The following is a 26,105-nucleotide window of genomic DNA, read 5'->3' as shown; positions in this document are numbered from 1 at the left end:
TTTCTTAAGGAGTGTTCGCGATGCATTGAGAACTCTTCCTCAATGCCATGTGTCCTATTACTTTTATGGATGTTCCTGGTAATGCTATGTTAGAAATTCAGATTGCTATTACTGTTTTGGGGGCGCGGAGGTCAAATTCAACTGGATGCCTTAAAAAAAAAAATGCATCTCCCAGCATAATCTTATCTAGATACAGAAGACTTATTTGCATAATATTTTAAATTTGTTTGTTTTCTTTCCGTACACTGAATAGTTTGTCCCCTTGACAGCTCTCTGCAAATAAATCGGATAGTCATTCTATTTTCTCTAAGTACATGGTAAGATGGAATGAATAACTCGTTCTGAAGAGGCAGAAATATCTTTGTAGCATCTCTAGGGTAGCCTTAGTTCTTTATTTGCTATGTGGTCCATAGGCGTATCCAGTTCATGTTTATATGTTTATATTAACAAAAGGAATCTACTGTATACATCACCAAAGCTCTGTTTTTTTTAAATATAATATATATGTTTTTGCAGAACTGCCTATATTCAAAATATTAATGCTGGTTATAAACCATAAGTCTGAAATGAATTACATATATTAAACCTTTCTTATGCACAATTATTTACAAAATGTGGATTTTTTAAAATTTAGTTATATCTTCGTAAAAAACATTTTTTTTTTTTTAAAAATCCCATTTCTGAACACATGCACAGGTCTGCAACCCTGTCTTTCCCCATTATCTCTTAGCATGCAATGGAGGGTGTTTTTCACTTTTTACCCGCTGTCACGTATGACACACCTGTGAGCACAGGACCTGCATACGGGACAAGGGTTAATAAACAGCTCGCAAGCTGCCCCACTTTTCACCTTAGCAAAGGTCCCTCAAATGGTCAATATCTCCTAGCTCTGTCCCCATATACCACCTGTCACGAATAGCACACAAGTGAGCAAGTGACTTAGATATGCAACCAGGGTTAATACACACAGCTACACTAGCCAACTTACCTTTCGCCTGCGCAAGGTACCTTCAATGCGTTAATGTTAACTTCTTACTCGATTGCAATCATATCTATACGTTTTCACCACCCGAGAAATGCAAATAAAAGATGTAAAATTAATAAATCTGCCAGGTCCCTGTTTATGATAGAAAACCTATGCAGTTAACACAAAAACATCTGTTGTAGCAAAATGTGTCTGAATATGTAACTACTCGCTACAAAGCGTGCAAAAGTTCATTCAGAGCCCAAAGCATTACTTATTAAATGTTTTAATATATAAAAATACAGTGCCTCAATTACAGGAAAAGGATTACAAGAACATGCAATTACAGTAAATGCAGGACAGTTTCTAAAAGTAAAAGGATAAAACAGAAAACAGAAATCCCTATATACTACGTTACCATACAGTATGTCATAAGTTTTCCACCAGAGTTGTCACTGGTGCAGAAGATGGGACTTCATGTGTTTGGTTTCATAATCTGAGCTAAGACTTATGTTGTTTCAATGGGGAAATCAACTGTGAGATTGACATTTCTACAACAGAATGAAAAAAACACCTTCCAAACGACGTTTGAATTTTGCTTCCGTATATCACCGCACTCATAACTTCCCTTCCCTAGTACTTCGATATACATGAGTGACATTAATAGATTCAGACGCTCAGGATGGATGCAACGAGACTAAGTATGACCGTCGTAATCCTAAATTTGAGTGGCAAGTGGATATCTGTCCTTGGCACGTCTTACCTATGCAGTGTGAGGTGTCAGTACATGCCACTCTGTGCAACGAACACACACACGCGTGTAACTCGGCATGTACAGCCGACGACGTCACAGGATATTCTCATTTTTAATAAAGTCCTTCAACTGCGTGACACCTCTCTGAAATGCACCAGTAATTCTTCACAAACGTTGAGGCTTCTTTGAAGCTGACAAAATAGTATTTGGTTATCGTTTGACCCTCTAAACCCCACGTCACTTTTAGTGGGCTATCCATAATAAGTCCCCCCAATTAAGTTCTCTATGAAGCCCCTGCACAGACCCTGAAAATGTCTAGACCTGTCATAAACCCAATACATTGTATTTTTAAACCCATATTGTTGCCCCATTAACCCCTGAAGTACCAGATTGATTAAAATGCATAATATCTCATATTATCATGATGCCCACCATATCTTATTTTAATATGAAGCGGCAAAGGAACCGCACACACAATTGTGGTTATAGCCTCTCTTATGTATATTGATGGGGAGAAAGATACACCAACATTTCCACTGGGTCTCGCTTCATTGCAGAAATCTTATGCAAAATAGTCCCCCTTCGTATGGTGGGTCCGGTGCACCCAGCCTGGTGTAATAACAAAAACACAGAAGGAATCGCCGCGGCACTCGTGTTCCAATAAAAAGTCCCAATTTATTTTGTCCATCTTAAAAATAAATGGAACAGATATTTGATGTCACCTCACCAGGTATGTAAGACCCAACGCACAGCAATGGACGAGAGAGCCCTGCAGGGTCAGCAGTAGTTGTCCCACATAACGACGACAGCTGTTTCATGCCTACTCAGTACTTAGTTTTTATTACAGCTTTTTTTTTAATAATATGTAGTTATAAAAATAAAAAAAAAGGCTACTATTTATTGTGGGTTATATCAAACCTTTAAGCCTTGCTCCCGAAAGCGCAGTGGTATATGTCACATATTATAAAGGGCACGCTACTTTCATTACGTGTGAGACTTTCCTAACTGAGGGAAGGGTGGTGGGATGTCTCAGCAGCATTGACGTGGGATGTGACATTCCTTAGGCCTGTCAGATAGTCACATTTAATAGACCACACAAAATTAATCTTACTCCATTCATTATACATAGGAAAATGCTGGATTATTTAACAGTTGCAATTTCTACTTTGTAAAGGGTGCTGGAGCTTTTAGTTTTCTGTGTATTCACATCGTAAAACTCATGACCGTCCGTCCGTCCCCCCCCAAATTTTTTTTTCTTAACTCCGAAATCTGTATTTAATTATGCAATTTGTGCAATTCAACATGAACCCCTGTGATGCTGGATAACAGGTGCAGCAGGGGGCTGCCGAGGTCTCCACCATGTGACCACTTGGGTTAGTGATTACATGGATGTGCCCCCTACTAACCCCCCGATCACAATGTGGCATGAACACGAGATCACAATGGGGAGCTAAACGCGATCTACCAATGGATAATGCGCAAAATCAATAGGTCCAAGCTCACATACTGTATGTCCCTAGGGTGCCAGATGTTGTGACCTTCAGGGTACTTGATAGTGCACCATAAGAGTTACTTGAACAGGATAGTGTTATGCAGTCATTTGTCAGTGGATGCTATCCTCTGTTTGAGCTATTGACCAGTACCGTTTGTGTAAAAAAAAAACATTGTTTCCATTTATATATTTTTTAGCACAGGAGCTTGAGGTTCTCCAGAGCTAAAACCCCACGAAATTTAGCTCAGGGGAACCTCAGATTCCCGAGATACCTACCAGTTTTGTTACCAGTGTGTGCATTTAAATGGCCGTCCAGTAGGAAGCCATAAACTAGGACTTTGTGGCTTATGGGACTTGCAAGATTTGATGGCCAAACTGAACTCCCAAAAGCGTAGGAGAACATCAGAAGCTAGACCTGTAAGTATCTCTGAACCATGGTGTCCAAACAGTTCCATCTCCAGGGGATCCCGCCCCCCCCCCCCTTTGTTCCAATGCAATAAAAAAACAAACCATACATTTGAGTAGGCGAGACTGCTGCTTTCATTTACTCATCAGTACAATCTATTTCCTGTGTTGCTGTTATGACCTTTGCTCTTCACACTACATCTCAAATGAATACAGTTTATGTAGCCAATTTGAAGCCAGAGGAAGGGATAAGTGATTTCATTTGTTGTTCAATATAGGTGACTGATTTAGGGATTAACTCTGTTCTAACATTAGTGATATCTATAGCTTTATAAATCTTACATTTTATTTGTAGAAGTGTGAAGACTGGGAGAAAACTGAAGGGCCACACCGTCCATTATGTTCTTAAGTGTCTTTCCCAAGACTGCAGAACAGTGAACAGGTATTAATCCTTTAAATTCCAGAGGCCCGCAGCCCCTCGGCACGCGCTCTCCATCACTGATGGAATGGAAGGGGGAGGAGTCACCCCCATCTGTCCATCGTCACTTCAGATCACGTCCTGAGCTCCATACAGGAAACACAATATTCCCTAAGACAGGGGTGTGCAAATTGGGGCTGGGGGGTGGGAGATTTTTTTTGGGGGGGCAAGGCGGTTACAGAGGCCCCGACAATTCCCCAAAGCAATTCAATTAAATGCTGAGGAGCGTGTGAGGCCTCTGTAACATACTTACCTTGGCTTTGGGCGACACGTGGGGTCATGTGACGTCACATGACCCCGACGCCGTGTCGCCATGGCAATGCACGTCAAATGACGTCACGGGGTCACGTGGCGTGACATCACATGAACCGGTGGCGTTATTTCATGCTAGTTCCTAGGTAAGGGGGAACACGAGCACTGGGGCTGAGCAGGCAGGGGGGTCGCAGCGCCGCAAGTGTGCGCACCCCTGCACTAAGACATGGGGTAGCCAGGACCTATGACGTGGTAGCTACATCCTAGAGCACTCAAATGGTTAAAGAGGCAGTCTCTCCAAAGACCAAAGTGAACTAATGAAAGTGACGTGTTGGAAGGGTTATAGCTGGGTGATGCCTTTTTTACTGAATTATATCTTTCATCATTTTGATTTATTGTAAACAGCTGAAGCTTTTGAAGGGTTCGATTTCCTCTGGCTACTCTCTCTTTTGTGTGATGTCGCTGTGTTTTTAACAATAGTTTGCACAGACCAAATCCACCTCGCTCACCCTCCCCTCATCCAATGAGGACAGGTGGGGTAAGGGTAAAGGAACCAGTTGATTGACAAACCGTTTCCCATTCAGAAATGTAAATTGTAATCCATTTACAGAGAAACAATAACATTTAGATCTTTGAATTTAGCACACTTAGATTTGTGTATGGAAGCGATTTAGCAGGTTGTGTCATGCTCCAGTATGTGTGAACACACCCAAAAGGGCGTTAACTCCCATCAAGTCCATTGGGTGTTGATGCATTAACCTGTAACAGAGCTTGATAAATCTAGAGGTTAGATTGTTGAATTCTTTACAGAAGGTTGCTTTCTCACCTTTAAACTACAGGCATACCCCGCATTAACGTACGCAATGGGACCAGAGCATGTATGTAAAGCGAAAATGTACTTAAAGTGAAGCACTACTTTTTTCCACTTATCGATGTATGTACTGTACTGCAATCGTTATATACGTGCATAACTGATGTAAATAACGCATTTGTAACAGGCTCTATAGTCTCCCCACTTGCCCACAGCTTCGGTACAGGTACGGAGCCGGTATTGCTGTTCAGGACGTGCTGACAGGCGCATGCGTGAGCTTCCGTTTGCCTATTGGGGGCTATGTCTTTACTCGCGAGTGTACTTAAAGTGAGTGTCCTTAAACCGGGGTATGCCTGTATAGAGTCTCTCTGTTTCAGGTACCGATTTCTTAAGCCTATGACTATCCCTTCTCCCATATTAAAGTCTTGTGTTGTGCTTGTTTTTTCTTATAACCTGGCATAACACGATCAATATCCATATTACACTTCACCTTTGCATATAGCTCGTCTCTCGCCCCCTCCCCCCCTCTATCTCTCTCATCACAGCAATACAATGTTTAAATCCTTGACGTTCTTAATGCCATCCGTATGTCACACTCAAATCCCCAGAAATCTGTAAAAAGGAGAATGAGGAAGATAGTTTATGAGCTCAGGACGATGAACACAGTCCTGAGCCTAGTTCTAGCAGATAAAGATTTGTCAGCTGGATCCCTAATACTGCTAAAACCCTAGCATAACAAATACCGCTTTCTACAATTCATCCTATTATGGCTGGGCATCTAAATCATTTCAGAAGGAAAAAGAAAGCCCTGCTTTTAAATTAAAAGCATATCAGCAGCATCTGTGCAAGTGCCCCAAGCTCTCTCCTTCTGCTCCACAATCAGCCGAGCATCTCTTACATTTTTGCTTTAGGCCACATGGACAACTGGAATCTGTCACGGAGGGGCTTGGGTGCCTACCAGTTTCTTCTTTTAAGTATATATCTGCACTTCGTACTCGGAAAGCTAATATTTTCTAGGTTTGTCCAGTGTCCTGTCAGGTTAACAATATTACTGCTTCCGATTTGAACATGTGGAGACTCCCACAACTAAATACAGACGTGTTGCAGTGCATACATGCCTCATTAGCAGTGACGGTGTCATAACAAAGCAGGGCTACTTTTTTCATTTTAAAACGGAAAGGGGAGCAGCCCTTTTAGAATGGCTCCTAGTTTGTGTAAAGAATAGAAATGTACAGTAGGCTTCCATAGGAGAGTTCGGCACCCCTATGCCATCACATTTTAAGCACTGTTCATTGCGAGGTTAGGAGAGAAGATGAGCATGATGCCAGACACGGAAGCAGCATAGCATTGGTCTTTTGTTTCTGATTCATGCGCGGGGAGCACTTCTTGCGTTTCACAATGCTGCTTCTCTTCGGTAATATGGATGTGTGACGTGCAACTAGCTTATAGCAAAAATAGTAGGCATTGTGTAATATTTCAAGGCTACATTTGAAAAACTGTTCAAGAAATCCAGTTATGGAACACTGGATAGAATAAGACTGTACATTTACATGACTCGCCTTTTCTAGATCTCCAATAAATGTTTAGTGACTGTAATTGCAAGATATGCTAACTTCTTTTAAACACAATCTCCATTAAGACACCTGATTTTGCTTTTGGGATGATATCCTGTTTTGCTCTCTAACTGCTGCTACAAATTACTGCAGGATTTTGGCAACCATAAAATCCTATTTTTGTTAAGAGGCCATCCAGCTGAAATCTCTTTTTGCATAATTAGAGCTTCCCTTTTTATTTCTACTCTAAATACTTTTTCACTTCTTTTGAAGTTGTTTTGTGGCCTTAAACAATACACTGGTCTTTTTCTCACATCAGGCATTTGATCTTGCATCCCTAGAGATAAAAGAATGAATACTTTGCAAGCTTAACAATAGGGTCGTTAGTGCGAGTGCATATGCGCCAAAATTAGAATATATATTTATTTTCCTCTCTCTTTGCTAATTACTCCATCCTTTGATCTCCTAGGGGACTTGGGTTACTTCTTTCTTACATACCAAATTAACCACTCAAATATCTTTTGATTCTCAGTCTATTCAGCCTCTAGGAAATAAACAGACTCGGTCTGCGCTGCTGTTGGTAATCTATACACGTGTCTGTTTTCCTCTGAAGACCTCATTCCTGTGTGAAATAATGGGGTAAACCCTACTAGGATCGCACTCTTAGTAGACTAAGAAAGGAGCGTTATGGTAATTCTTTATCAATGGGGCTGGACACAGAGCAAGTGCGCTCTCAGGATGCTAGAAAAGCAGGGTCAGTGTGGCAAGCACTCGGGCTGTTTCTCCTCCCGTGTCTCTTTAATGCGAGCTTGATGTGGCCAATACTACATGGGTCACTGATCTCTGATCTTCCTGGCAAAATAACAGAACTAGTACCTCTGCGTTAATAGTGTGTGTGTGTGTGTGTGTGTGTGTGTGTGTGTATACGTGTGTGTGTGTGTATACGTGTGTGTGTGTGTACAGTATATATACAGTATATGAATATATATATATATATATATATATATACGCGCACGTGTGTGTATGTATATATATATATATATATATATATATATATCTATATATATATATAGTGTAACATAATATATATACACACACACAATATTGTACTAATTATTAGACTTTAGATAAGTGAGTGAGACCGCAATCACCATATGTAATTGTATATTTAAATGGTAAATGACAGGTGCTGTAAAGGGTCTAAATGCAGTAGTATCAGTGTTGATCAAAAGAATTGATCAGAGAAGAAACCCTTTATATATAGCACTCAAATGTCACACATTAAAATGATGGACACGGTGGTCCCGCAGTGGTATACTGCAAGTCAGTCAGGTGTATCTAGAATCACCGAGGATATCAAAAATAATAAAATTTTATTAATTCTACATAGAGAGTTAAAAACACAGATACATTATTAAAAATCTAATGATTATATTAAATAGACCTGAATTGACCATTAGGGGCAGGCCTTATTTATTTAGAAACATTCCTACATCACTTCATTTTCATTTTTAATCACCATATACGATATGTGTGTTCACTACACGGTTCACATCCACCAATTCTCCATTCAATATTACACATTATAGGCAAATAGTGCATTCCATTCTAGTATCACAGATACACTATTATATTGCACATCACTTATTAATCAATTAATTTATTTCTATACATTATCCCATTAGTGGTTTTTCCCATCCTCCACCTCCAGTCCCCTCTTCCCCTTTCCCCCCCCCCCCCCCTCCTCACTCCCTTTCCCTCCCTCCTCATCCTTGGTGGATTAGATGAAATCATACAATTATATTTGGACCTCACATCCATTCATACCCTCTACACTTAACATTCTACTTAGTAGTTACATTTCAATGCGGTCATGATTTGCACCCTGATTATCTGGAAACTTTCCCATAAAGACCTCATCACTTTGGTCTTGGATTGATTAATAACAATAAAGGACATGACACCAATAAATACAAACAGGATAGATTTATTCAGTTTATTACGAAAGGTTACCTTAACAACAATTATAATTGGTTATACAAACACATTTAGGTCATACTTACCCGATTACAATTATGTATCCCCGCCTTGTATGTAGCCGCAATGGCATGCACACTAACTCCGACAGGACAATATTCTGGTTTGACACGAACCTAATGATTTAGATTCCACCTATTGCAGCATAGGGTTGGAATTAACTCAGTCAGTCTTTGACTATAAAACCATCACCAGGGGACACCATTCCTCTATCCCTCCTCCCCCTGATGAAGCGTGGTAGACACGTGAAACGTACGTCGGGACGAGTGGCGACATCCTACAGTTCCTACAGCTGGAGACACGAGCAGGCTTGTATCGGGCAAATACTATAACATAAATGTTTGCACAAGTAATTGTGCTTGTACCGAGAGTATATGCATATCTATTGCTACGATTATGAGAAGTTACGTTACATTTTAGCTCTAGGTACACCCGCTTTGGCATATATACACCATAAGGTATAAACTGTGATACACCAGGCTTTTCTATTGAGCTGGTAGCGACTGATTTGGTGCACTTACACACCATAAGATATATGTTGTGATCTACTGCATTGTATAGCATCTATCATATAGTATAAGTGGCAAGTGTACTTACGACATACAGAAACAAATTTTACCAATCGCCCACCTCTGATTTGTTCACGCAGCGATCCTGCATAGGATACAATCACTATACCATACTACCTAGCTCCTGGATACACATCTAAGCTCAACTACAGTTACCTGAAGTGTAGTAGCCATATCCTATCAAGCCTGTTATTATTGAATGTATATATATATATATCACTGGATATTAGATAAATCTTTACCAGCTGCTATATTGGAAGTCACGATATGTGTGTGTATGGTACAGTCAATTATACTTACCCTATTTGACCTGCACATATCAGCCACATGAGTATGGGGATTTTTAATAATGTATCTGTGTTTTTAACTCTCTATGTAGAATTAATAAAATTTTATTATTTTTTATATCCTCGGTGATTCTAGATACACCTGACTGACTTGCAGTATACCACTGCGGGACCACTGTGTCCATCATTATAATCAGTGTTCGACAAACCTATACATTTGCTCGCCCCGGGCGAGTGGATTTAACCCCCGGGCGAGTAAATATTGGCCCAAGCAGCACACGTTTGGTACTAGGTGGCGAGTAGATTTTTTTGTGTGGCGAGTAGATTTTTTGGTGATTTGTCAACCACTGATTATAATGTGTGACATTTGAGTGCTATATATAAAGGGTTTCTTCTCTGATCAATTCTTTTGATCAACACTGATACTACTAATTATTAGACCCAAGTTAAATCCTAGCCATTACCAAACACGTCAGTGACCGGTGGAAGGGATACAGTAGTGATGCCTCTGAACCCTGTCAAAGAGCTGGTGCCAGATTTTGTGACAATGAGTAGGGCGCCTGTGGTCAGTGGGTGACGTGATGATGCGCAGAACAGAATACCACACCTCTTTGTTACTTACAGGCCCAGAGCTACACTCTTCTTTACACACTATCAATTTATACACATTATTAACGAAATTATGTTAGAAAAACGCATTCCTGCAATATATAATAAATTGAAATATATTATTTTCTGTATCCGGCACAGTGCGACTACCACTTAAGCCACTGGCCACTGCCTGTGCTCATTCAGCCAAAGCTTGCAAGCCTTGGCTGTGTTTGAACAAAAGAGTCCGATCAGCAAATAAGTGCCAAGTGCAGGCTGACATATGCTTTGGGAAACGCTACAACGCGGATCCACTTACAACGCGCTCTGAGCGTGGCTCCCGATTTAAAAACACCTCCATTTAAAAAAAAAAAAAAAACACATTCAATGCTTTATTGCTCACACACACACACACACACACACACCACCACCACCACCACCACCACCACCACCACCACCACCACCACCACCACGTGGGAATTGAACATGAATACACTTTATATAATACACATGCCTGAGCATCCGCCGGTGGTGTTGGGGATAAACAGGACAGACTTTTGTGTTTGTTCAAATTCTTTCTCGATGCAGCGGCTCCATTCAGCAAGGCCCTATCATGGGTAGGGGTTATCCTTGCAGGAAAACTCTCACTCTATATCCCCCTGAATAAGCCATACTCCAGGCAGGATAAAATAACAGGACCTTTATTGGATTATAGCATGAAGAGCTCATAACACTGGATCTTCTCCTAACCCTGGAGCAGAACCTAAGGGACTTGAGGCCCCAAGAGCCTCTCTTTTGCTCCCTTACCCCCATGTGGGATAAGGGGTAATCTTGACCTACTCCCCGAAGGCTGTGGCCAGGGTGATGCTAAGCGGGCGCTTGCGCTCGCCACGATGAAACATTACAGCAATGTGTGTGGCTAGCGGGAGCGAGCGCCTGTGCATGCCCGTGAGTGTATGGCGCTCAGCTTCTTGCAGAGGCAAACAAATTTGTTTATGCCGCTCGCTTGGGCGTCACAAGAGCGGTTCGCCAATGAGGACAAACTAGCTCCGTGATGTCATGGCCACACCCCCATAGGCGCGCAACTAGCTGGCCAGGGAAAGCCCGGCCAAGCAGAGCGCATGCCCGCTCCCAGCCTGGCCGCAGCCTTAGTGAGCAGGCACGTGGAGACCCTCTGTCCAGAGGACTCCTGGAACACACACCCCTCATCACCCTGAGATGAGTCGGAAATTTAGGCTGCAGACCCTTTTTTTTGGTTACCAGGGGAGGGTCCCAGGTCTAAGCCCCAGTAGTGGGTGGTACCTATGCCTCACCCCCCTTGTCACTCTAGGGAGTTGTTTTACTGCAGCGTGTGGGAAGATTAACCCCAACACTGCTTGCGCTGGTAGCAGGACTTATATGTCAAGGAGAGGAAGTTAGTAGCCCAGGGGGCACCTGGCTACACTATTATTGGGGTTAGGAAGGAATTTATTTTTCCCCTTCTGAGACATTTGATGATATCACTGAGGTTTTTTGTTTGCTTTCCTCTGGATCAATATACAGTAAATACGAATATATGATAAATATCTGTCTAAATTTAGGTTGTACTCGATGAACATGTCGTTTTTGAACCTCATCTACTATGTAACAACAATGTGGAATTTTTTCATATATATTTTTTTTCCATACGTTTTTATTTCATGTTGAAGTTAGCTAGTAGAAAAAGCTAGTCCCCCCGTGTTTATGCTTTGAACGTTGTCTGTGATTTCAGGTGCCTGTTGGTATAGCAACCGGAGCTCTATTCCTAGGCTCTTCCTAAAGTTTATTTGACTAGGTTGTGTGCCAGAAGTTAACAAGACGCTGCGCTCTGTAACTGCGTCTCTGGAAGTGACTTACAGCTGGCTGCTAGCAGCATCATCTGTGAAACAGATGGGGTTGCAGATAAACTACCGCAGATAAAATATGCACGTGACGTCTGGAAGATTTTACTGGGTCACTAATCCAAATAATGCCAAACCTGTACTTTTGTGATGAATTAGGCAGAGACCACTAGCTTTATTTAAAGCAGCAGTATCACGGATTTCGCAATACTTGGGCATAGAAGTAATATTGCTTAAGGAAAATAAAACCTTAAAGCAACATGTCTGAGGTGTCAATAAGTCAGACATATTTATTAGGGCATCGGGTTACCATTGAAGTCCATATCCCTCTTAGATTGCAAGCTCTCCGGGGCAGGGATCGTCTTTTCTATGGTCTGATTTTGTTTGTTGCACATATTGTTCCCTATACTGTATTCTCTTGTAAAGCACCGAGTACATTGGGCGCTATATAAATAAAGATCTACATACAGTACATAGAGCAAAGTACATTGCCATCATGTAAGTGTGTTCTGCATTTTTAGCCTTTGCTTTATATTTTATGTAATGCTGCGTTGTTGGGAGGCAAGTTAGTGTATCATAAAAATTGTGGATTTTTGTTTGCAATACACCTAATGTGATTCACTTACCCACGACAGGCTCTTTATTATTTCACCCTGATCCTTAGGTTTGGGTAAGGTGTATGTATATGTATGTGTGTGTATATATATATATATATATATATATATATATATATATATATATATATGTATGTATGTATGTGTGTGTGTGTGTGTATATATTATATATACTATATATATATATATATATATATATATATATACACACAGTGATCGACAAATCACCAAAAAATCTACTCGCCTAACAAAAAAATCTACTCGCCACCTAGTACCACACGTGTGCTGCTTGGGCCAATAGGAGCTCGCCACGATGTTAAATCCACTCGCCCGGGGCGTGCAAATGTATAGGTTTGTCGAACACTGTGTATATATATATATATATATATATATATATATATATATATATATATATATATATATATATATATATATATATATATATATATATATATATATATATATAAACACACACATCTGTATTTACACACACATCTATATACATACACACACTGATGGCTTGAGGTTGCAGCAGCATGCACCCAGCAAGTTGTTGAGGAGATGTCACTGGCTGGAATATAATCAAGAAAAAAAAAAAAGAAAAATCCCTAATTCACTTGTCCAAACCGGAAAGCTCTTAGGTTGACTTACTGAGCAGGTTGTATTGAACACTACATATTAAAACAGCAGCGGTGATAGATTCTTGGCTCTTTGAAGCAGAATCTAGCTTGTGTAATTTCCTCCGTTTGGTTCTGAATGACTGCACCAGCATAATACATTATTGTGATAGATAATGTGCATGTTTGTATATTGGGCATTATGCGCAATTACATTACATATCTACGCAGAGCTTGCAAACTAGGTCTGGCTGATAAGAGTGAATCTCTGCCAAGATATTTTTTTTTTTAAATGATTATTGTAATGTAAATGACCGTTTTGTATTAACTGGAGGTGAAGCCAGAGCGTGCTTATGATGCAGGACGGCAATATGATTTAGACATTAATTATAACATGCAAGATATTGTCTCAAACGTCGTACTCTATTGGAATGCATGTCCGGTGGAGAAGGATAAAGGTCGGCTGTTCTGTGCGCGAGGTTTCAAAACCTCTTGTCACACAAATGCCCATTTATAGTCCGTTCACACATTTTCACAGTTGGTGCCTCTATAAATATGTAGCCTGTGGTACAAATATTTATTTAAACAGCTGTCAACGGTAGCTAACAAGAATGTAAATATTACCACACAACCAGTGAAAGTGGAGACCTTGATTGTGAAGGCTGCTGCAATTTTATGTAAAAGAGAAAATACATATAAATATATATTTGGCAAGTGGAATGTCTGAAGTGTTGAACTTTGATGTAGAATGCCTGGGTGGTCGTGCCTGGAACCCGGGGGTGCCACATTCTATATTAATTCATATGATATGTGCCCACGGAGCAGGAGTTAACCGGTAGAAATCCAAGTTTGCATTGCGGAGAAAAAACAGTGCGGAAGATTACGTTTTAAAAAAAACAAAAAACTCTCATATTGGTTGTTTTGTGTCTTGTTGTAAATGTTAGTCTGCACACTACCCAATGACCACCTCAAGTAATGATAAAATTGTATGTGGTCTTAGGAGATGACTTGAATATTGTTTTAATCGGTTGCTCATGCTCATGACACGGTATTCTCTGGAAGTTTTGCATGAGCCGAGTAATATCCATAGGTATTGACCTGGATCTAATAAGTCTATGAATATAAAAGTAGCACTTACAGTAACTGGCAATGAAAGGTTATCCCTGAGAGCTGACCTCGAATAACAGTGTTGTGAGTAATCAAACAGTCTAATTGGCTCCCTTAAATCTTATCGTGCTTTTTAGGAATGATGTGGCTGTTTTCTTTTAGAAATGGCATTTCTTGGGAACTTGTGAATGGAGGGGGGGGGGGGGGTGGTATTTTTGTCCATCAAGGGTTTCTTTTACCGTTAGCCCCCTCTGTCGTTATCAGGCAGCCAATAAAGATATTGGACAGTGGGGATGAGAGGGCACTGACTGTGCAAACTCTGGTTGAATACAGATACATCACAGAAGGGAGCAGCCAGAGGAAATACATACCCTTTGTCACAATGTTCAAATTGCAACTTAAAACATTATTTCAAAATACTTGTTGGTGTTGATTTTTATAATACATTTTTTTTTAAAAGGTCTCCATTGCCCGGGGTACCTGTTAAATCAACAGGACTTAAAAAAAAAAAAAAAAACTGAACCATGTTGTCTCTTGGAGCTGATTTACAGTCCCTCGTTTGTGAGATATTTATAGTTTTAATCAGTGGTGAAAGTGTGATACTAAGGTATACAGCACTACTCCATTTTAATTTACAACCCCAGAGTACCACCACTTTTTTTTGTATTGACAGACTAATGGCTCCACTTTCTATTTAAGAAAAAATGGTTATGTGATCGTGCCTCTTCCCCTTTATAAGCATTACATTTGAACAAGTCTTTCTAAAATATGCTAAAATAGATGTTTCCCAATGTTAAATGCACTTAAAAAAAAAAAAAAAAAAGTCAGAAACTGTACTACTAAATTGTATTTATTTATTTATTTATAAAATGTTTTCCCAGGAAGTAATACATTGAGAGTTACCTCTCGTTTTCAAGTATGTCCTGGACATAGTTAATATGACAAATAATACATGGTTACAAATACAGTTACATAAGTGATATACAAGACATTGCATGCACAGTTAGAGAAGAAGTATATTATAGGCTTATGTAACAGTTACAGACCAGATTAAAATGTGAGACAGCCTTAGTTTTGAAAGAACTTAAACTGGTGGTGGATGTGAGAGTCTCCAGTAGGTCTTTTGGAGTCTGATCATACTTTGAGTATGAGGCATAAATACTCTTCTTCTCACACACCCCTTTTTTCCCTTCTTCTAGCAATCAAAATATTAATACTGCAAACAAATGTCACACTTAACTCTGTACTTTGACCACTGGTTTTAACAGATACAAAGAGACAAAATGGCCTCCGGGGTCAGTCTCACTATGCAGGCCAATAGGAAGCCACAAAGTCATCTGGAAATGACATTGCAGCTTTCTACTGGTGAACACATAGCTATATTTGGATCACTGGGACATTCTTGAGGTGTTGGAAGATTTCACGTTCGAATAAAAATGCAGGAGGTAATTTTTTTTAATATATATATATATATACAGCTCAACAGCTTATAGAGCGATCTGCTGCAACGTGGATTCGCTTAGAACGCGGTCTGAGTGTGGCTCCCGATTTATAAACATCTCCAAGGTTTTTTTTTAATAACAATCAATGCTTTGTCTTAGGCCTGGGACCCTCTGCGCTCGTTGGCGCGGGCGGCAATGTAGCGAGTTCCCCACCAGCAGGGGAATCCTCGCGAGTCGGTCCCGGTCCCCACTGGCTGCACAGCTGATCACACGCTGTGGCGCATCAGCCGCTAGGAGACACCACAGAATGGTGTTTCCTAGCTTCGATGCGTCACGTGGTGTGGCTGTGAGCCAATGGGGAGGGGAGGCTGCGGGAGGAGGAGAGGCTTCGGGGAGCGGGGAGGAGTGTGGAGTGAAAGCAGGCGAGTGCCTGTCTGTATATGTGTGTGCCTGAGTGCCTGTGTGTGTGTGCCTGAGTGCCTGTCTGTGTGTGTGTGTGTGTATGAGTGTGTGTATGTGTGTGCCTGTCTGTGGGCGTGCCTGTCTGTCTGTGTGTGTGTGTATGAGTGCGTGAGTGCCTGCCTGTGTGTGTGTGTATGTATGAGTGCCTGCGTGTGTGTGTTTTTTTTACTTACCTGCAGCCCGTGGAGGGAGGGGGGGAAAAGTAGCGGGTCCCTCCGCTCAAGCCACGCCCCCCCTCCCTGTCAATCCTCCCAGTCAATCCTCCCACCTCCCGCTCCGGCCCCTCACGTCATGGCCGCGCCCCCTCACGTCATGGCTGCGCCCCCCCCGACCCGTTTGGCCACGCCCCCCCCGCTCCGAGAAAAGCATACTGTAGACCGCAGATCGCGGTACAGCGAGTTGCACGCGCCGCCGGCAAGCAAGCCAGCCGTGCGGATGCGTGCAACGGGACCTTAGCCTTACCCAGCATCTGCAGCTCTCTGCTCTCCCTGCTTCATCAGGCTGCGTCTGACTTTGGAGCACAGAGGGTCACATGACCCTTCTCTGACCAATAACAGCCCAACAGTGTATAACATATACAGAATGTACTGAACATAGATAAATACACATGCAGGAACCAAACCCATGACCCTTCATATGCTGGTAGCAATTCTCTAGCTGCTACACCACAGGGTTGGTGTGATGAATTTGACTCTATAAACACAACTAACATGAAGGGTTATGGGTTCGATTCCTGCATGTGTATTATATAAAATGTATTCACTGTTGGGATGTTATTGGTCAGAGAAGGGTCATGTGACCCTCCTTCGCCCTGACTAGGAATTTATTAAATGTATTTTATTTATATATTTTATTTTAAAGCGGGGTTGGGGGCGGGACAAGGGGCGGAGTTGGGGGTGGGACTAGAGGCGGAGTTGGGGGCGGGACTAGGTGGCGAGTAGATTTTTTGGTTGGGCGAGTAGATTTTTGGGTGATTTGTCGAACACTATATATTTATATATATATATATATATATATATATATATATATATATATATATATATATATATATATATTTGATCATAGCCTTGATCTATCCCCTGGAATCCAGTTGAGCACACTATCTTTGTCGAATGATTAGTGTGTTTAGATGTGTGTGTACAGTACTTGTGGATATATACATCTATATATACATAGTTTAGACGGCACTCACATAACTTGATCTACTTGCCCGGTGCAAGATGTGTGGGAAATTCTGTTCATTAGCTCTTTGTCTGTTTACCGGGATGTGTCCCAATATGCCGCAAACTTTTGATCAATTGTGAGTGGCTATTTAATCTTTGCGGAGTAAAAGCTGAAAGCAATATTTCACTATATTCTGTCTCTCATCACAAAAGAAATCAATACGACCCTGAGTTATTCCCCGATTTAATGCTACTGCCTTTATCTATGTTCAGTACATTTTGTATATGTTATACACGATTTTAGTGATTATACAATTCATTCCCCAGTTATTGCATTTTTCCTGTTTTCTGTTTGCACTTAGGTCTTTTTCTGCTCATCATGTATTTATTCCCTTTGATGATCCAGTGTGTGACCTCAGAGCAGGAGCTGCCCCACAATATATGGCACAGATTGTTTTGTTCTATTATATAAATCGTGGTTTTGTGGGGGTGCACTTTGAACTTTTTCTTTTCACACACAAGTAAGCTTTGCAGAAAAATGGACATATATATTCTGTATATATGTACATCAGTACCCTTTTAGCTGTGACATTTTGCCACTTAATGACAGACATGGTACATTTTGCTATGCACACACACTTGAATGCATATTTCAGGAGCTCGTTGCCTCGTATAATATTTCTGTCATTGGTAATTATATGCTTTCAACTGACAATTTTTTCTGTATTCATTTAGCAGCAGCAACAGAAGAACCAGAGGTGATTCCAGACCCAGCCAAGCAGACAGACCGCGTGGTGAAAATAGCTGGGATAAGTGCCGGGATTCTGGTATTCATCCTACTCCTGCTAGTTGTCATTTTAATTGTCAAAAAAAGGTAAGCGATATAAAATAAATTTGCCGCATTATTGCCAATGTGATCGTTGTTAGTGAGGCACTGTGGGTAGAAAGAAATAAGTAAGTAGCGTTCATACTAAGGTCTGGGTCATATACTTTCCCACCATGTCACAGCACCTGGTGCAGGAGCATTGATGTTGGCTAAGTAAAAGTGGGCATTAGAAATGTTTCATAGTAATCAAAGCATAGGGGAGGGGGGCATTTAGATCTTACTGCCAGAATTCAGCTTTTTGCATCAGAGAAAGGTTTTGTTTTTGTTTTTTACACACCCTACATACGAACGAATACGTTGACATGGTGTAAGCATTGAAACCCCTGTTTGGTTATCTTACTGAGGTTATTGCATTAAACAAAGAGAGACAATTCTAAAATATAGGAATGTAGCCGAGTCCTCCCTACCTTGTCTCCGATGAGAATGGAACTGCTGCACTGTTTGGCCGGGCTCCGGAGCTCTGCGCGATCAGGAGTGTGGGGGCGGCCATGTTAGGCGCGCATTGCGGCAAAGTGCGCATGCGCAGTATCAGGAGTGTGGAGGCCAAGTTGGATTGGCTCCGCAAAGTCCTACAGGAACTAAAACTCACAGAAGTCTCGGGCTGGGTCACATGGGCCGTCCCAACCAATGAGGCACAAGTGGCCATTTTGTGTGACTCCCAATATCCACGGGACAGAGATAATTAAGTCAGTCTTCACAGAGCAAGGAAAGTGGACGGATGCGTCCACGGAGCTAGTAAGCCCCTGGACTAGGCCAGAACTTTGCCCCCAAGACCCCAGTTAGGCCCCGATCACCCTTGAGAGTAGTATTTCAGAGAAGCCCTAGATAGGGACCCTTCCAAGTAGAATTGTAACCTGCTCCACTGTGCCGCCAGATGAATGTCCACGCAGCGACCTGCGGCCTTCGGATGAGACCACACGTGATCACCACTTGTAAGGCGTGAGGGGATTTATGGTGTAGGCCCCACTACGTGAGGCTCCCAAGTGTTCCCTGGTCAGGACCGTTGACCAGGAAGGTACCACTGTGCACCTACTGTCACAGGGGGTAGCGCTTCCTCACACTTGGGTGGGATTGTTCTGCGGACACCGGGGTTCTAGGTGTCATGGGCACCATTAGTACTTTGGTGGACCGCCATTGATGTTCTTGCATTGTATGATAAATATATCATATGTATGATAAATATATAGATCCTCATAGGTGGAGGTGCTGCACCACGAGTTATAGTACCCCAGGCTCCCCAGAAGCAGAGGCTTTGACCTCCTGTGAGCCTCATAGGTAACAGCAGCACACGTAATCGCCCGCAGATTCTCATAGGCATAGAGAAAGGGGGTTACGTTTCGAGGCGCTGCTGAGATTCAGACCTGAGGTGCCTGCGATAGCAGAACCAAATTTAGGGAACCATGTTCGTACCCTCCAAACAAGAGGTCTGTCAGTGGGCCGCGGAATTCCAAGAGTCTCCCCGCCACGTTATTGCGGTGGGGGACATCCCGGACGGCACACCCAAACAGCAAGTCTGCACCTCCCTAAGGCGGTTTCCTGGTTTAGCTGGAGTCCGGCCCCTAGTTCGAAAGTGGGAACCTACCTACCGTTGGAGTATAGTCATAGTTACCACTGGCGACGAGTTAAGTGAAAATGATGGCCCCCGGGCCCTGCATTTTCCAAAAGCCCTACGCACTGGTTGCCCGCTCATATACCCTGACCTACCTATACAGATGGAGGGTTTCAGCCCCCTACCAGCATCAGTGGGGCCTGCACGGCCATCCCCTGAGAATGGCCCCAGACAGAACGAAGCAATGGCTGCATAGGGGAAGCAATAATGTATCTTGAATTGCACCTGTAATAGTGCATTAAAGATTTGTACGTTATTTAATGCAAAATTTTACTATGCGCTTTTTTACAGCTGATCGTTTTAATGTGTGTGTTTCCTAACTAGAATGTAAGAGAGAGTGCACAGCGGTTTTGTAGCTGGTGGGAGAGCGACCACTTTGCTGTCAGAGGGGTCTGCAGCACTTTACAGTATATTGCAAGCCCCTCTGGAAGTCAAGGGAAGTAAACAGAAGTGTTGCCCATATCTGCAAACCAATCCCCTGTGATCATGATCCAGTGTTGTTTGTGTTTTCCTGTTTACTGGGCTGTTAGAAGCCTGGCTCAGTGAGTAAAGGCACTGACTTTGAAGCAGGTTTAAATCCTAGTGTCGGCTCCTTGCGACCTTGGACAAAATATAAAAAACTATACGGGACTGCGTACACTGTCGGCGTCATATAAGAAAAAAATCTAATAGAGCAAGGACTACTAAAATATGAACCTGGATCATTATCATACGGTTCTCATCAAGTTCGTTTGCATTTCTGCAGCACGTTTAGCGGATAAGGGTATTTTTTGTTTCAAGATGTCTTCTGTATCCTGGCCTAGGCAAATATCATCAGAATTTCATTTGTTTTACCAATTTGAAAATGATTGTAATCCTCTATTTTTACATTTTCTCTAGGTATTGCCATTAAAACAAAAAAAACATACTTTTGATGCATTTTTTTCTCTGAAAATGCCTGATTAAAATCAAATCACCCATATAAGTAGTTTGTGCTATATTTTCATTCTCCTTGGAAATCCTGCAATAAGATTATCAGCTTTCAGAGCTCAATCCTTCTACCTTTTTAGAGGAACTGTAACACAGATATGTTCACAGTGCAACAACCAACGTTGGGACCACTGTAGGAAGTAGAGAAAAAGGGAAGATTGTATTGCACAAAACAAAGTTTGATCGTATTAAAATTAAGCCTGCTTAAAAAATGTATGTGTAACATGGGTGGGCTTTTTTTCCCTTGAATAATAACTTCAGGGTAAATAGGGTTGCCACATTCTGTTGAAGGCTAACCCGGAGACTTTTTACAATTAAATTTAGTTTTTAAAAGTATATATATTTATCGATTTACTTCCCTTACCTTCTCTGGCGGCGGCATCTCCCGACGACACCTCTTGCAAGGTCCCGTCAATATGGCAAATGTTGCCATGACCAACAGGATGCCTCATGGCGCCGCGGTGTAGCGTGCGGTCCCGTGGTCATGGCAACATGACAGCATTTGGCGTTGCGGAGCCATATTGACGGGACCCTGCAGGTGGACATGCCACCGCCGGAGTAGGTAAGAGCCAAGGCCCCCGCCTGGAGCTTTCACAGGTAAACCCGTAGCACGGAGATACGTTGCCGAAACACGTAGTCTCCGGGCCAAACCTGAAGTGGTGGCAACCCTGAGAGTCAGTGGGGCTTTCAAATAATTGGTCTTTCATACTTTTGATCCCCACCCGTAGCAAAGGTTTTTTTTTTTTACCCCTTAAGCTGCGAGGACACTTCCACCATTGCCCTGTGCCGTCTTCTTCTCCCTCTCTCCTGTGTGTTTCTGCTGTCTCCACACTTTCATAAAGGTTTAACAGAGAACAAAAGTTTTTCTTTCCTCAGTATATTTACTGATGAGAAAAAAAACAAACAAAATAGACAGCACCATCTTGTGGCATTCACACGTAAATATCTCAACGGTCTAGTTTTCCTTCTTTATCCACCTTGTCATTACTTTGTCTATGATGAGATTAGATTGCCTTTATTGATGGGTGCTTGATATCGTTGGCATGTTCTGAATACCTGTATTGTTCTGGACACATAAGAAGAAGAGCTGTGCTAAAGTCTGCGTTTGCAAAATCTGCACGTTCTACCAGAACATCACTAGCACTTCATTTCTAAATGTTGCCAAAATAATTTGAGTTCTGATTGAAAGAGTAATGTAATTATGGTTGTTATAATGCATACTGTGATGCTTTCTGATTTGGTTTGATTAATTATTGCCTTTTTACAATTACCCCCTGGAGATATATTACATGGAGAAGGAACTTCTGCATTAGAAGCATTAGGTACGCTTAAAGTGTTGTGTGCAAGCTTAGCTACCTTTGTGCTTTTTCTTTTATTATTATTTATTTATTTTTTGAACAGTGCTTTATCTTTGTCGTCTACTATTGTGGTTGGCTCACACCCTTAGAGAAGCCAGATGGAGAAACTGTGACAGTGTTGTAATGATCAGGTCAACAGAGCAACAAAACGATCAGAATGAAATGTTTTCCAGTTGACAGAATCAACCAATTGGATCTAGTTATGTAGCTCGATAACTGCTCTTCACCAAGCCAGTCATTTCTCATTTCTGCTACAGCATTTGAGTACATTTGAAATGGTCTTCTTTTTATGTCTGTCTCTTTTCTGGTTCATGGAGGTCCTTCTCTTTTCTGGGCATAACCGGGAGCGCTACTTGGATTTTAGAAACAAATTATCTCTACATCCATTAAAATGCACAAACAGTGCTTGTTTTCCGTCAATGATCAGGAATAAATAAATATGCATATGTACATTTATTTTCCTAGTTTCATACGTCACGTTTATCACTATTAATGCAATAGGAGTGCCTTACACTGCTTATGTATATGTATTTATATATCTACTGTATGGATAAATCTTTATCCTTACAGTATGTATGTCTGCAAGTTCAGAGCAGCACATGTGTAAAGTTTGCTGCCGGAATGACATTCTCTCAGCAGCTGTTGGTGACGCAGCTTAAACTTCCTGAGCTTCTGTGGCTAAAATATATACACTCCAATTGTGAGTCCCAAAAACACACACATTCTCCAAAAAGACCATATCAAGCTAAAATCCACAATATTATATTCCATTGGAAGTGCAGAGTTTTAAATGGATCCATATGAATGATGCTTTTTACATTTTAAAGTCCTCTTTACCCAGCAACTATAAAAGTCTAACTGTACAGAAAGGAGAACCCCCTGTCCCAGCTTAAACAGTCACTCCCAGCTGACAAACTAATCATAAGCAGCAACTGGAATGCACCACAAGAAGTTGTAGAGCACCACAGTAAAGAACCTTATGCAAACATTATAATAATGCATTGTCCCTTTCCTAAATGGTTTACACAATCACCCTATGTTATGTATGTGTTATGTACGTATTACGTATGTGGAGTAGGGCTTTACTTTTGTGCGTTACTAAACCTGTGTTTTTCAATAGGGGTTCCTAGAAACCCCTGAGTTCCCCGGGCATCCTTAAAGAGTTCCCTGTAATTTTCAGGTCATTTGAAAATCGTACCAAATACAGAAGAATTAACAATGCATCTGATCTCAGACGCGCTATAAGAGAGGGTTAGGTACCCTACATTGCATCTGATCTCAGACTAGCTATTAGAGAGGTTTGGGGTTCCCTACAATGCTTCTGATCTCAGACGCATTATTACAGCGGGTTGGGGTTCCTCAGAATTTCACAATATAATTATAGGGTTCCTTTACCAAAAAAAGTTTAAAAAAACACTGTGCTAAAATGACCCCAATTCGTCTGTACTCCTAGTTTAGTAGTGTCTCATTGTCTGCTTCTTTGAGCTACAACTTTTATCCAGTGGTCAGAAGGGAAAGGAATTGATGGGTTTTTGAGAACTGGGTATGTACATCAAGCTCTCTGAAATACCATATTTGCTATTACATTGATATTGAAATGTATTTTAAACACGCCATGCTTGCATCAGTCAGTGGTTTGATCTGATGTTTTATTAAGTGTAATGGGATATCAGGCTTTGTGTGTTATCCTCTCATTCATTTTATTTCCTGCCAATTCTTGGGTGGCTGAAATATTTGCAGATCTGTCAAATGTTTAACAGGATTGTAATGTTCGTGGCTGCAAGTAGAAAAATATGACATTTAACATATTTACCAAGTTCTAAGACAGTATAATATCTGTGTACATTTCAGTGGTATTTACTATACATGCTGTATCCGATATATGCGTACAGTTGGAATGATATAGTCTTCATCAAAAGTAATTGATGACCACTCCTATTGCATAAACGTGATTTAGTTAATAGTAATCTCCAAGATTAATAACCACTTACCTGTAGTTTATGGATGGGAATGTAATGCATAGTAGTGCATTCTATTAAAGACCTGTTTGTCCGTAAGGGGGTTCATTTAGTTAGTTAATTGGTGATTAGTACTATTTTAACTGAATTCTTGCCTTGTTTGCTCAACATAAGGAGCTAAGTGCAGTGACTTAATATGAGCATAGTAATTACTTCTCTCCACCAACGGCCTAATTAGCTGTCTTCTTCGTACTAGCCAGCTGCATGAATAAACCATACAATGGTGTTAGGCCCAAGCAACACGCGAGTCAAATCAGAATCATTCAGAAAGTAAAGTCCCCTACAAACTGTATTGGATTTGTTTTGAAAGCATGAAAATCTGAATACTGAAAGTTTAGTCTCAAGCTAGCACTTATTTACTTTTAAAAGCTACTACTTTTAAAGAGGCAAACGAGCAGCTTAAAATTAACAAAAAATATTTATTTTTTGTTTTGATATATGCAGCCTTTGATTATCTTTATTGAAAACGAATTACCTAAGCTGCTGATCGATTTGGTTAACCCAAAATCCTGTTTCCTGGGGTTCATTAAATGGCTGCCTTTCAGTTTCAAATCAATCCTTCAGTCAGTGCAACGCAGCAGCTACAATGTAACCTGATATTACGAAGGTAACATTATCTATTGTTACAGTTGACAGCTCAAATTGCTGGGAACATTGGCAACAAATTATCACAAACAGGAATATATTACAAAGATCTTGCACTGCTTGGGGAGGTGGACTACAACCTGCTATAGTAATCAGGATGCTCTGTATATTAAAACACATTAAAAGTTGAATTTTAAAATAAAAAAAAGTTGTAAATATTATCTACAGTAATACTACAGAACTGATTTAGTTTAAAAAAAAAACGTAGTATATTACTTGTATTGCTTCTTTAAAGCAGCAATACTACTTGGCAACTTTTTTCTTATTTTTTAGATGTAAAACATGTGACAATGTACAATTCTACATTCTACACCTGTTATAAATCTGTCAAAATCCTGATTGTGCGCCTCACATAATGTCTGTTTTAGTTAGTGTAATTCAGCAGCTACAATGTATCCTTCTACCAAGACTAAGGTCCCGCTGCACACGCCTTGTGGCGCGTGCACCGCGATCTGCAATCTATTGGCAGCTTTTAAGGCGAGGGCGTGACCAAAACGGGGCGGGTGGGTGTGGCCATGAAGATGTCACCAAATCAGACTCTCCTGAAAGCAGGCACAGTGCCGGCGGCTTTATTATTAGCAATGGATAATGGGAGATTCAGCAAATTACACTTTTAATTCCATCCTTCCCCTCTGTTCAATTACACCGAGCAGCTCTCCAATATTGTTTCTTTATAGAACCGCAATCTAGTGAAAGGACAATAATAAGGGGGGAGAAACTGCATATGATGGAGAAATCCATTGCTTCCTGCAGTTGTGAAGGAGAACGAACCAGAAGTTTCTATTCCGAAGCAAATCTCTGGTAACATGAAAATAAACATGTTCCTGATTGGCTCCCTGGCGCACCATGTGACGCGTCACCGCATGGGAACACAATCAAGTTGTATCCCCTGCTGGCTGACGTGTCACAGCACGAGGAGGGCCAGGAAGCGAGGTGACACCGGGGCCTGCTAGGGAGGAGTTAAGGGGCTGGTGAGAGGCACGAACCGCTGTCTGCAGCGGGGACCTAGCCTTAGGTAACATTATCTATTGTTACAGTTACAGCTCAAACTGCTAAGAATATTGGCAACAAATGATCACAAACAAGAAAGTTTTAGGCTGTGCTTTTAGTGCCGGCGACAGCAGGCAAAACAAATGCATTGCCGCTGTCGAGTGCGCTTATAGCAA

At 41.3% G+C, this 26,105-nt stretch overlaps 1 protein-coding gene across 5 annotated transcripts in view; it reads left to right on the top strand.

Annotated features, from left to right (window-relative positions):
* PTPRK (protein tyrosine phosphatase receptor type K) overlaps positions 1-26,105 on the top strand; it is a 449,549-nt gene that overhangs the window by 377,637 nt on the left and 45,807 nt on the right. For 3 of the 5 annotated variants that reach the window (XM_075597282.1, XM_075597280.1, XM_075597278.1), the window contains exon 14: positions 18,190-18,328. In XM_075597282.1, coding sequence (XP_075453397.1) covers positions 18,190-18,328 — 139 coding nt within the window. The remainder of the gene's footprint in view (positions 1-18,189; positions 18,329-26,105) is intronic. The other 2 variants (XM_075597281.1, XM_075597279.1) reach the window with 1 other exon arrangement.

Source organism: Ascaphus truei, chromosome 4, assembly GCF_040206685.1.
Source record: "Ascaphus truei isolate aAscTru1 chromosome 4, aAscTru1.hap1, whole genome shotgun sequence".
Taxonomy (NCBI): domain Eukaryota; kingdom Metazoa; phylum Chordata; class Amphibia; order Anura; family Ascaphidae; genus Ascaphus; species Ascaphus truei.
The sequence above is the reverse complement of the archived record's forward strand: the minus strand, read 5'-3'. Positions and strand labels throughout refer to the sequence as shown.